This window comes from Camelina sativa, chromosome 5, assembly GCF_030686135.1.
Source record: "Camelina sativa cultivar CO46 ecotype springtype chromosome 5, ASM3068613v1".
Taxonomy (NCBI): Eukaryota; Viridiplantae; Streptophyta; class Magnoliopsida; order Brassicales; family Brassicaceae; genus Camelina; species Camelina sativa.
Window position 1 is genome coordinate 5,248,412 of NC_141884.1, and position 13,033 is coordinate 5,261,444.

At 37.5% G+C, this 13,033-nt stretch overlaps 4 protein-coding genes across 7 annotated transcripts; 3 read left to right on the plus strand and 1 right to left on the minus strand.

Annotated features, from left to right (window-relative positions):
• The first annotated feature begins 307 nt into the window (after nt 1-307).
• LOC104785624 (WEB family protein At2g38370-like) lies at nt 308-2,689 on the plus strand. The gene is made up of 2 exons (XM_010510880.3): nt 308-719; nt 1,139-2,689. The coding sequence occupies exons 1-2, from the start codon at nt 537-539 to the stop codon at nt 2,534-2,536; spliced, it is 1,581 nt and encodes a 526-aa protein (XP_010509182.1). The 5' UTR covers nt 308-536; the 3' UTR covers nt 2,537-2,689.
• A 661-nt stretch (nt 2,690-3,350) lies between these two features.
• Nucleotides 3,351-4,417, plus strand: LOC104785625 (PRA1 family protein B4). The gene has a single exon (XM_010510882.2). The coding sequence runs from the start codon at nt 3,558-3,560 to the stop codon at nt 4,221-4,223; it is 666 nt and encodes a 221-aa protein (XP_010509184.1). The 5' UTR covers nt 3,351-3,557; the 3' UTR covers nt 4,224-4,417.
• A 1,819-nt stretch (nt 4,418-6,236) lies between these two features.
• On the plus strand, nt 6,237-7,092 carry LOC104785627 (dehydration-responsive element-binding protein 2E-like). The gene has a single exon (XM_010510884.3). It carries the CDS (start codon nt 6,237-6,239, stop codon nt 7,023-7,025), a length of 789 nt encoding a protein of 262 aa, XP_010509186.1. The 3' UTR covers nt 7,026-7,092.
• Nucleotides 7,027-10,183, minus strand: LOC104785626 (protein DETOXIFICATION 44, chloroplastic). 4 transcript variants are annotated; one of them, XR_015598347.1, is made up of 13 exons: nt 9,780-10,136; nt 9,586-9,695; nt 9,336-9,488; nt 9,104-9,225; nt 8,853-8,988; nt 8,543-8,656; nt 8,344-8,444; nt 8,088-8,251; nt 7,879-7,950; nt 7,682-7,798; nt 7,507-7,602; nt 7,290-7,411; nt 7,027-7,213 (listed from the first exon to the last, which is right to left on the minus strand). XR_015598347.1 is itself a non-coding variant. In XM_010510883.3 (13 exons), exons 1-13 carry the CDS (start codon nt 10,010-10,012, stop codon nt 7,153-7,155), a joined length of 1,584 nt encoding a protein of 527 aa, XP_010509185.1. In that variant the 5' UTR covers nt 10,013-10,183; the 3' UTR covers nt 7,027-7,152. The 4 variants fall into 4 exon arrangements, 3 of the variants coding, with proteins under 3 accessions (XP_010509185.1, XP_087369285.1, XP_087369286.1); XM_010510883.3 differs by having other exon boundaries at nt 8,560-8,656; nt 9,780-10,183; XM_087513159.1 differs by having other exon boundaries at nt 8,560-8,656; nt 8,849-8,988; nt 9,780-10,132.
• Between the last annotated feature and the right edge of the window lie 2,850 nt (nt 10,184-13,033).

The following is a 13,033-nucleotide window of genomic DNA, read 5'->3' on the forward strand; positions in this document are numbered from 1 at the left end:
TAAATTAATACGGAAATGCACACATAGTTTATGAGAGAAAAGGTCCAAGGGGGCTAACCGGAAATGAATTGAGACCAATGACTCGGTTCCCAATAAACCGGAAATTAAACGACAATTTGTTTCGTTATTGTTTAAATTAATCAGACACATAATCTTATGAAAATTGTTAGTAGATCACTTTTCTAACCGATCTGATCACAATCAAAATGTTCAGATTGTTTTAATTAGCAGTTTAGAAGAGAGTGTCTCGATTAGGAACAACGCCAAATTTTTTGCTTATTTCAAATTTTTAAACGGAGAAATAAACAATTTTTATTGCTTAAAAAACAGAAACGGATAGGTGACTTTACAACACTGTACACGAGACGAGACGAAACAAAACGACCGTGGCGTGTGTTCCGACACGTCTTTATCGAACCAGTTTCAATTTACAAACACAACACACAAAAGACTTTTTGGTTCCCATCCTCTCATTTCTCTCTCTTCCACTTCACTCTCTCTTCTTCTGCTTCTCTTTCGTCTTTAGCTTTTTTTCTATGGCCGAATCCCTAGAACCCGACACTGTGATAGAGCCGGTGAGCTTGAACCATGACTCGGATCTCTCCAATGGCCGAGCCGAGATCGACACTTCAGCGCCTTTCGAGTCTGTGAGAGAAGCAGCCACTCGATTCGGCGGTTTCGGTTTCTGGAAACCTAACAAAGTCCCAGAAGCTTCTCAGGTTTCTCTCACTTGTTCAGAAGTCTTTTCATTATATTACGTCTGATAAAAATGTGATTTTTAGGGTTTTTTTTACTGTTGTTAGTTGATTAAGCGTGCTTGACATTGCTGTTGTTTGAATCGACAAAATGTTATCATCAGATTTGGGAATTGATGTATAATGATGTTTGGTTCATGTCTTTAAACCGACATTATGATGATGATGATGATGATACTTGATTTCCCTTTCATGTTTAGCAATAATGATGAAGAGATTATAAGAAATTTGTTCATTACCTACAATTTTGCAAACCTGATTTTAAGGGTAGTAGCTGCTTAAAGTCATCACATTGGTGTTCTGTATCATAGTTCGAAGTGTCAAAGTTGGTTACAATTAGGATATGTAAGGTAAAGTCTCTGTCTTTCTTATATTGGTGGCAGGAAAATGTGGAAGAAGTTGATATCATTGAACTCAAAGCACAAGCTGCTGAGCTACAGAACGATCTGATTTTGAAAGAAAGCGAGACGCTTGAGGTGTTGAAGGAGCTTGAGGCGACTAAAGCCACAGTTTCAAAGCTGCAGCAGAGGAATAAAGCTTATGAGGAAGATACATTGAGAGAACAAGTTCACGGTCAGAGCAAACCAGCGGGTCTGGTACTGAAGGATTTAAATCAGGCAAAGATGAATTTGTGCAAGATTGCAAGTATACGCGAATCTGTGGAGCAGTTGAAGAAGAAACTGAATGAGGAGAGGGCTGCACTTGAGAAGACACGCGAAAGACTTATGCAGAAGTCTCTCAAGGTGATTTCTTTAGAGGAAGAGGAAGTGAGAGTAAGATTTGCGAAGGATGGTGAAACGAGCGAGAAAGATCTTGAGAATAATGCGTTGGGAATGTTGAATGAGGTTCAAAGACTGAGCGGTGAAGCTCAAGAGGTTAAGAAAATAGGAGAGAATGCACAGTCTGAAGTTGTGAAAGCAATGACTGAGATTGAATGCACAAGAGACAAGATTAGAACAGCTAAGATAAGGTTAGTGGCTGCAAGAAAAATGAAGGAAGCGGCCAGAGCTGCTGAGGCGGTTGCAATAGCAGAGATTGAGGCTGTTACTGGAAGTAAAAACGCTGACAAAGCCAAGGCTGTGACTATCTCTGCTGAAGAGTATGCTGTGCTAGCTCGTAGTGTTAGAGATGCAGAGGAAGAGGCGAGGAAGCGAGTGGAAGATGCAATGTCGAGAGTTGAAGAAGCGAATGTTTCAAAGACGGATGTTCTTAAGAAAGTAGACGAAGCGGCTCAAGAAATTGAAACCAGCAAGAGGGCATTGGAGGAAGCTGTGGAGAGAGTTGACGCTGCAAATGCTTCAAAGATCGAAGCAGAAGAGGCGCTGCGAAACTGGCGGTCATCAGAGAATGGACAGAGGAGAAGATTATCTTCTTCGGTGAACAACACTTCCAAGTTCAAGAGCAAAAGGGAGACAACGCGTCTGATGGATGTAAACGGTCTGAATCTGGCATACGATGCTTTTGAAGGGTCATCATCATCTTCGTCAGTGCCTGTCTTGAAGCCAACAATGTCAATCGGGCAAATACTCAGCAAGAAGCTACTTCTTGCAGAGGATTCAGATATGAATGTTGCTAGCGAGAGAAAGAAAATGTCGTTGGGCCAGATGCTGGCAAAGAACAGCAGTAGTGATAAAATTGTAAGCAAGAGGAGTGATGGGAAAGAGAATGGGAAATGGTCGGCTACTCGAAAGAGAAAGAGTTTTGGATTTGCTAAGATCTCTGTGTTGTTGAACAAAGAGAGCAAGAACAAGAAGAAGAAGAAAAAGATAGCTTTGAACTGAGGTGATAGAATGAATCAAGTGTTTTTAGTGTAAGGAAAAAAGTGAATCAAGTGTTTATTTATCATTATGCTAATTTCAGCTATCTAAACCCAGGACGTACGACCATATATATTAGCCTTGATATAGAAGATGAGGTGTGGAAATTTTCAGCCATTTGCGTTCTATTATTACAAAGGTCTCTTCCTGAGAGCTTATTATATAAGGGACATAGAACAATTAGTTAAGAAGTAACCAAATCTGTCTCTCAAAGTGTAGAGTCTTTGATCAAACTAGCTTGGAGTCTTATTCTAACAATATGACTTTGGTGCGTTTACGAAACATTGAATAGTTGGAAATGTGTATAGCTGCAGTATGAGCCACATGCATATGTAGCAATTGACACTTGCAACTCTGAACATATTCACATGACACAAGAATTTCACAAATTGCCAAGAGGCCCAAGACCATGGATTTTGAGGGTTATGAATTAATGATACTCTCAAATAGAGCTAGACACCTCCTCAAGTCACAGAACCTTTGTTTAAGATGAATGATTTAAATGACTTACATCTCATAAAATCAACAAAATTAAATTAAATTTTATCTCGTATATAGATTTTATTATGTAGCTATATATAACTCTTTCAAGTACTAACACGAGATTTTACAGCCAAAATAAAATAAAATTTTCAATAAAGTAATTTTAACACGAGATTTTATTTTGATTGTCGGTAAACACGAGAATTAACCTAAATAAAAATTAAATTAAATTGGAAAACCAAACAAAAAAAGAAAGGAAAATAGTCAAAATACTAAAGAAAAAAAAAAAAAGAAAAAAAAATAGTCACGTTTATTGTCGGTGACCCGAAGCAACGAAAGAGAGAGGAAGGTCAACAATTTTCTCAATCCTATATAAATAAACTAAATTCTCTTTGCTTCCTTCCCTCTTTTAATTTTATTAATAATCCCCAAATCTTCAACCCTAATTCTTCTTCTCTCTCTCTCAGAGATCTACCAAACTCTTGAATCAATCAATCTCGCAATGGCGTCCACAGCACCACCAATTCTCCCAATCTCAAACCCCCAAACCGTTCCCTCCGCCGCTCCTTCCTCCCTCGAATCCCAACCACCACTCACAACAACCCCAGCGTTTCGCAACTTCGTCAACCAAATCACCGATACCGTCAAAAACGGATTCTCTAAGCGTCGTCCTTGGGCTGAGCTAGCAGATCGTTCCGCATTATCAAAACCTGAGTCGATCTCCGACGCAGCTGTTCGGATCCGTAAGAATTACTCTTACTTCAAGGTGAATTACCTCACCGTCGCTACAGCCATCGTCGGGTTCTCTCTCGTGACTCATCCTTTCTCCCTCGTTTTCCTCCTCTGTCTCCTCGCTTCTTGGCTTTTCCTCTACATGTTCCGTCCCACGGATCAGCCTCTCGTCGTCTTCGGACGTACGTTTACGGATCGTGAGACGTTGGGGTGTTTGATTTTGTTTAGTATCTTTGTGGTGTTTCTAACCGATGTTGGATCTGTTCTTGTTTCGGCTATGATGGTTGGTGTTGCGTTGATTTGTGCTCATGGTGCTTTTAGAGCTCCTGAAGATTTGTTCCTTGATGAGCAAGAGCCTGCTGCTACCGGATTCTTATCTTTCCTCGGTGGTGCTGCCTCTAACGCCGCGCCTGCTATTGTTGCTGCTCGCGTTTAAATGCGACTCCGATCTACCACTCCCCCCGCCTCGGTGATCTTGTTTTGTAATTTTTCTATATGATTCGTTTGTTGAATCCCATATACTTAGGATTTTTAATCTGAATACAATATTTTTTTTGGTACTTTGTTCATGGGCAATACCTATTAGATGAAATATATTATATATCCATTGAATGATTTTGATTTGAAGAATTTTTACTACATTGTGTTAATCTTTACAAGTCTTTGTATTTGAAGAACATGGATCTGATTTTTCATGTTCAAACGCAAGATTCAATGGTTTGTTCTTGTTTCCATCTGTTTATTGGATCTTGTAGCCATCTTTATGATTTGTTATGACTACGCTTTGCATGTAATATAATCGAAAGAGTCAGATTTGGATACATGTGTGGTATGCAAGATCCATCCAGATTTTCACGCCTTTCAAATACTCTCATCACCAGAGAAATGATATTAAAGAAGGTTTCATTAAGCTGTTTTGTTGACTGATGATACAAAATTAAAGGTGAGACCTGATGAGCAGCAGAGCAATGTCCACATTGTTGACTACCACGCATTTGACTTGGAATCGACTAACACACAGTTTTTTGGGGTCGGAGCAGAAAACAAATCGATGAGCAGCTTTGTGGGTGTTGGGATTCGTTGTTCTCGAGTTCGGCCTAGTAAAAGCTCATTTTACTTCTCATACAATGTCAATGTCAAAACGACCTCATTATGGATGGGCAAAGAAAGATTATGTAACTTCTTCTTTAGCTTTTAACATGTCTTTGATCTAGCCGTGCCAAAGAAGAGAAAACATTTGCTGATATCTTATTTATTACCAATCAATAAACCGACACTTTTAGCTCCCTTGAACAATATTATTTTGACACTAAAAACCCTTTTACTTCATTGATCGCAAACGATATTTTAAAATTTGGATGCCAAATATAATATTGAGACTGGGAAAAGTTAAAGATAGCTATTAGGAAAAAAAATTGGAAGTGGTAAATATCAAATTGGTGGCTTACAAGTTACAAACTTAAGCCAAAACCTTTTAAAGAAGCTTTCTGTTAAAACTGAATTGTTTCGTACCTAAAATTTATACTATTGGATAACAATCCACCTTAACAAAAGTCTTCCTTTTTCTAGAGTTGTGGCTTACGGTATAATCCACCAATTTGACGTCTTCCATCAATAGACAATTAGTGGATTACAAAAATTCAAAGTCTTATTTGCCGAGAAATCTAGTACTTACAAAAACCAAGATAAAATCGAAAGTTGCATTGACCTCGAAAACCAGAATCTCCGTAAACAAGGATTTGTCTATGCCAATGACTTGCAATTTGTTTCCTTTAGTTGGGACTTGGGCGCGCATTTTTGAGCTAAACGAATTCTTCAGTAACCATAAACTATTAATAAAATTATTAGCTTGTGGAGTATTTTTTATTTAACAGATTTGTCTTAAGATCTAGTTTAATAATATATATATATATATATTTTAAAACCATAATAATGGAGTCACCAAATTAACCATGTAGTACTTTTTCAGAACATTTAGTGTGAAACACAGAAAAAAGGAACACGATTGTCAGAAATAAATAAGTAGAAGATGTCAAATTGATAGCTTGCAGCTTAAGCCAAAACCCTTAAAAAGGAATATTTCAATTTAAAGGTGGATTGTTACCCAAGATTTTATACTACTAGTATTCATAGTTTTTCAGACTTTTATTAATTAGGAAAATTAATATTCAAAGTCTTAGTCGCAAAGAAATCTATACACACAAAAAACAAAGACCCAAAGGGTATTTGATGACGTCGCATACCAGAATTACCTAAACTAGGGACTCGCCACGTGTCCCGTAGCCGTACATTTTAGTTGTCGTCTGCACCACGCGTGTTCTCAGAGGGTATCTAGATAAGTGTTCCCACCTTCCTTAAATTTCTGACGTCTCTTAATGCTAAATGGTGAATACTAGGCCAATCTATTTAGACCCAACTTTCTAGTTTCTTTTGTTTTTGTGTGGCTACGATGGAAAAAGAAGAAAGCGGATCAAAACAGAGATCCTCTGCTTCTGTAGGATCCTCGAGGAGACGAAGAAGAGCAGTTGAGCCAGTGGAAGCGACGTTACAGAGATGGGGGAAGGAAGAGGACGGGGAAGGGTTGGAGAGGGTACGCAGGGTTCAAGCGAAAGGTTCGAAGAAAGGTTGTATGAGAGGTAAAGGAGGACTAGAGAATCCTGTTTGTCGGTTTAGAGGTGTTCGACAAAGGGTTTGGGGTAAATGGGTTGCTGAGATACGTGAACCAGTTAACCACCGTGGTGCTAACTCGACCCGTAGCAAACGGCTTTGGCTTGGAACGTTCGCTACTGCTGCTGAAGCAGCCTTGGCTTACGACAGAGCTGCTAGTGTCATGTACGGACGCTACGCCAGGCTAAATTTCCCGGAAGGTCTTCTAGAAAATGAGCCGGGTGGAGAAATTAAGAAGAACAATGAGACGGGAAGTTCCGGAAGCTATTGGTTTGAACCTGACAACGTATCTGAACCCCGTGATGGAGTGATTGAAACAAAAGATGGGAAGGATTATTTACTCTACAACAACAGTATCGAGCTTGGCCAAGACAAGATTGAGAACCTTGATCTTACTGATACCAAGATGGTGGAATCAATGGTTTACAAGAACCCAGCAGTAAAAGCAGAGGAAGGTTACAGCTTTGATCGATTCGAATTGGATAGCGGATTGTTGTACAATGAACCTGGAGGCTCTAGTTATTACCAGGGAGGTGGATCTGATTCGTATTTGGAGTTTTTTAGATTCTAGCTAGGGTTTTAATGCTGTATTGATATACTGTAAGATTATGTATTGATAGTTCATTCCATTTCCATTATTGAGTCTCGCATCATACCACAAAAATGTTGACGCAGAACAGGATCATGATCGATCCGTTTCATTCTGGCTTCTCAGGGGTAGACCACAACATTTTCCATGGACCGGTTCTTGTCCCTAATCTGAAACATGCATAACATCCTTAGAGGAAAGTTGTTTTGAGGTAGTTGAAACTAGAATGGTCTTTTAAATTGTTACCTCCAGGTTCCAGCGACCAGCCGCAACGCCATGAAGAGGAACAAACCCCCCCAGATCCCGGCAAGGCCAAACGTTGGTGCAGCCACAAGCATGAACAATGAAGATATGAATCCAACAATCACCTGTTTCAAAACGAGAATTTATCAAGTTATGTCAGGTAAAGAAAGGAAGAATTGAACCACCGAAGTGACCGAACTGATGAAGAAGAAAGAGAGACCATAGAGTAAGCAGCAAATCCAAAGTCAGAGACACCATAATAGAGTCCATCCAAAACAAACGCTAGAGCATTCACTGGTTGAGATCCAGCCACAAACTGCATCATACAACATTTGTTAGATATTTTTCTGAGACTACCTTTCAAACTCTTTAGAGATTTTAAGATAAGATCTTACCAAGGTCCCTGACAAAGCAATCTTTAGAACTTCTGAATCCGTTGTAAATAAACTTGAAAATGGTTCGAAGGTGATGAACAATACAGCAGCCAAACCAGTTCCAGTTGCTAAACCTACCTGTTTAAAAGATAGCAGTTATAAATATAAAGCGGAATTTATGCAGTAGAATATAAACAAAAGATGCTACTGAATCGTACTTGAAGGACTCCGAATAAAACTTCCCGGGCTTGTTTGTATTCTCCTTGAGAGAAAGTGGTCGCAAGAAGACTCTGAAAATAGCGGTAGAAAATATATGTGACAAAAACTCAAAAACTTAATCTTGCATCATATGGATGTCATTCTTATATTAGTAACAATTTGCTCAAAAGGATCTACATTGAAGTTGAGGTGCGAAAAGATAATAGACCTGTGCAGCAATGGCTAAAGCATCGGTGAGTAAAGAGACAGCCAACCAGATTTCCAAAACGATTTGATGGCCAGCCATTTGAGTAGGTCCATTCTGAGCTGCTAACGAAGTAGCCAATGTGAACGGTACAAGCAGTGCCACCGTTCTACCAATCAGAAGCCCACCTAAGCATGAATCAATACATTTCATATAGTATCCATTTTGCGTTTTTTAGTTTGAATCGTTTAAAGAAGCTCGAAAAGTTTGAAGTGAATACCTGATTTGAGGTATTGGTTCGCTCTTCCCACTTTGATTTGAGGAGAAAGCAAAACCACATTCTCATTTAACTTCCACAGAAGAATAAACGCAAGCAAGTATCTGAAGAAACATTAACAAGTGAGAAAAACATAAGAAGCCACACACATTAAGATAAATATGCTTATTAGAAAACAAGTCTATTAGTATCAAAAGATTACCACATTTTTGGACGTACTCAGAAATCACAGTAGCAGCCGCAGCACCAGAGATACCAAAACCAAGGACAAATATCAGAATTGGATCCAATATCGCATTAAGCACATTTCCCGCAACTGTTGATCCAAAGTTTTACCATATCAGAAACACGTATGTGGAACTGCTAATGCGTATCCGGTTCTATGAATACATTCAGATTACAAAAACTAGAAGATGAGTTTTTTTCGGCAAAATGTTGGCGTTACTTCTATTTCAGCAGATCCACTCATGCATAAATACAAAAAGAAAAAGAGATGAGGGTGCAATACTTGCCAACGGCATATAGAGGCGTCGTAGTGTCCTTGAAACCTCGAAAAGCTCCTTGCGCAGCCAAGGCAACTACAATTGGCGGTGCACCATACGCTCTAAGTCTGAGGAACTGCTCGGCTGGTACCCGCATTGGTGAATCCTGAAAAATTACAAATCAAGAGAGAAATTACTTATACGAAACATCAAATATAAACATCGCTTCTATCAAAATAAAATATGTGTTTCTATAATCCGAGATAAGCTTAAGAAATTACAAAAGGTATAGCCATGACGTCCATCAAGAAATCAGAGCCAAGAGAGAGCGCAATCGCCTCTGCAACACCAACTCCAGCAGCAAGGAGTAAAGATGTTGAAACAGAAGGCAGCACTTTCTTACCTTACCACCAACAAAAATTAAACAACAGATTCAAAGTAAGAACCAATCTTTGGAACAAGTCAGTAACCCATTTTACATTAAAGCTTTGAAAGAAAGAATATGTAAACTACCTGTTTCCGTAGAATCATCATCCTCTTTATCAGCAATGGCTTGCTCCTCCGCAACAAACGATGTAGTGACATTTAACAATGGAACATTGAAGAGCTTCGACACCAAATTGAATACAGAAACTGAGACTCCTACAGCAGCTAGTTCTGCAGAACCTGTAACATTACATATGGATGTAATAGTAATGTTAAAAATGTAATTTTTATTTTCGAAAATGTGAAAAATTAAAACCAAAACAAAGAGACATGTTACCAATATGGCCAACGAAGGCAGTGTCGACAAGAGATGTAATAGGATCAGCAGCTAAAGCTAATGCAGCAGGTAATGCAATTGACATAATCTCCATTCCAATTTTACCAATCCTAAAACCCCAATACATAAGAAAATTTTAGGAACCAGAACATAAAAATCACAATATAAAGAAGCATTGGGTTTTAAGGACGAACCCAGGATCCGGTTTGTGATCAGGATCCGGTTTAGGAGAATCTACTAGATTCTGTTTTTTCTCCGGTCGACGAGAAGAAGCGGTGACGGCGGGAGATTCATCGGGAGGCGAAGATTTACAAACGATTGATCTTCGAATCGATGGGTTAGGGTTCTTAGCTAAAGTGTGAAGCTTTGAAATTGAGGGAGAACGAAGAGGAGAGAAACAGAAGGAGGAGGCTGCGACCGCCGCCATTGCGGAGAGAACGAGAGACGGAGAAAAATCTCGGCGGAGGAGGAAGAGAGCGAGAACACAAACCACATGTTTGTTTCACTCTCTTTTTAGTCTATCTTCTTCTTTACTAACTGATTAAACGGTCGGGTATGTGTTAACTAAACTGTACCTTGTACTTGGACCTTTCATGGGCTTTTTAGTGGGCTTTTAAATAGCTTGTTTGTTTTTTCCTTTTCCTAGTTTGTGTGAGGTGTGATGTAAGAGTGAAACAACACCCATGCATTTTCATAGTTATTTTATCAGGGAATCTCACAAATAATACCCTTGAATATCTGATACTATACTATAGTACTAATAAAGAAAAAAGAAAAAAAAAATATTTAAAGATGAAGAACGTGTTTTACGATTGAGCAGAGTTGGAATTGAATAGGTCCGTCTAAAGAATGATAGAGAAGCATTGTATTTTGAGAAGTCAGGCTTTTACATCGTAAATTGGAGCGTTAGTTAAAAGAATTAAATTGAGACTGAGTAAGTGTTGCGACCGCCGTGCAGCATCAGCAAAGCAAAAGCCCTCACATGACTTGCGGTCCCAGCAAGCAAAATACATTAACAGAAGAAGACACCTATACATCCTCTCTCTATCTATCTTTTGACTTCATTTGTTTTTCGTATACCTGATTATGCACGCTAAACATACAGTAACACCAGTAACCATACGGCAAATATCAAACTATATATTACAGTAACATAACATTCGTAATGATTGGTGATCAAAAAAATAATGCTAAATGGACCAATCCGACTACGGTCTTTAATTCAACTTTATCAATAATGTAAGTTTGTAAGATAATATATGTATTATTTACCAGGATCCATTTCTCCTACGATTATTGTTATTAGTTAAAACTTGTTTTAGCATCTGCCTGTGTTCCAAAAAGAGACTGTGTAATAGCATTACTCACACCGAAGATGCTACTAGACTTATCTGATTGCCAATCATAAGAATGTTATTATTGTTTTATAAAATACCTAAAATATACTTATATATTTAACAGTAAATATTGATATAGAGTCATCCTTGGTACTAATTGTTATTATAGAGAAATAGATAATTGTGGTCGAAAGTTCAGGTTTAAAAAGTTTTTGTTTAGATAAAAACTGTTGTGTGATTTATTGTTTAAACTTTATAAAACTGAAAAGGGTGGAGAGAAAGAGATTGTAGTTTTATGACGAATAACTGTTGTTTTTGTATGGAAAAATAATTAATTAGTAACGGATAAATTTAAAATATAATATTGTAAATATATCTAAATTTTGAATAGTATATGGAGAAAGTGAACACACATAATTATTAATTAAAAATTATGAGTTTTTAAACTGAAAGTGATTTTAGAACTTTTTCATTAAACTTTTGAGGTGTGTTAGCAAAGTTTTAAGAATTAATAGCATAAATTTTTTTATTTTAATTTGTTTTGAAATTAATTTTTTTTTTTTTTTGTTACGGCAAATAGAAAAGAAGATATTACCATTATTCTTGTATATATATTATGTATTATACATCATCTTGATAGATAAGGCAAATAAGATAGTTTAAAATTGTGAATTATTGGTTTAAATCTCTTTCTTGAAATATATGTTTAGGCATACTACATTGCTATCAATATGTTATAACTACTGTAATTTTGAATATAAAAATAAGATAAGAAACAGATTTAAATTAGCAAAACATAAGGAAAATATGAGCAAAACATAAGTAAAATAAATTACTTATGTGAATGGCTTTGCTGATGGTAATAATGATATGAGTGGCAATGTGGTGCCCTGAGAAAGCGATTTGGCTGGTCAATTCCTATTGTTTTGTAAGAAGCTTCTATGGAAGAGCAATCGAAGGAGAAGCAATCAAGCGTGAAAAAAGTAAAGATGAAAAGTTTTTTTATATCTGAAAACTCATCTTTAACGGTAAGAGAGTAGCAGACACTCTATGTGATGTAGAGTCTCCAAATTCAAACCAGTCCAGTCTTTCTTAACCCCTACTCCCCACTGGAGGAGGAGAATCCTCCATTCTGGTTCTCGACTGCTCTTCCTCCATTCTCGTATGCTGCTTCTCCTCCATTCTCGAATGCTGCTCCTCCATTGAGAGGTTGTCATCATCTTCAAGCTCCCCACTGGAGGAGAAGAATCCTCCATTCTGGTGGAATCCTTCATTATCCTCTTCTCCAAGCTCCTCTCCAAGCTCCTCTCCGTGGATGCTGCTTCGCTTCAACTACGGCGTAGGGTTTTCTCCATTTATCCTAAAATGATGATGTTTTACAAAATAACGTCGGAAATACAAAATTCCTAAACAAAAGTGCAATGAGAAAATTAAATATATCCGGTTAACTTTTAATGTGCATTTTGGTTTCTAAAACCTTAAGTCAACACTGAAGTTTAATCTGCATAATTCACTTAACTACAATAGAGACATTAGTTACGGGATTTATGGTCGCATTTGGTATATAGTCTCCGGCAAAACTTTACATATTGTTTACTAAAATCAAATTAAACCACATTAAGAGACTAGTGAGCTAACACTAATTTAAGGATGCAATCCATCTTTTTCTCGGTTATTGAATGACTCTTTTCACTTCGTGGACCACTACAATTTGGTTTAAATAGTTAAAAAAAAAAACTGTTAATTTATATGCAAGTAAAATCAAACCGTAAGACCTTGAAGTTTGCTGTTTCAAACTTTTCTAACTATATTTTTATTACATATTTTTGGAGGAACGATGTTTAAAGAAACGGCTCAACTAACAACCTTATTCATCGCTTCACGGGGTCGGATGTGTATCGTAAACAAAGCAAAGGACCACTTTAAAACATAAATCAGTTCTCTGATACGAATTCACAAAAACACATAGAGATCTATAGAATTTTTTGGGGTGCGAGTGATTGGTCGGGCCGAATCCTTACAACACCGTCTGCTAATCGATCTTAGTTTCTATTTATTCAACTCTATAATAAGAATCTAAGATTAATAAGATTGAATCAAGTAAAATTCGA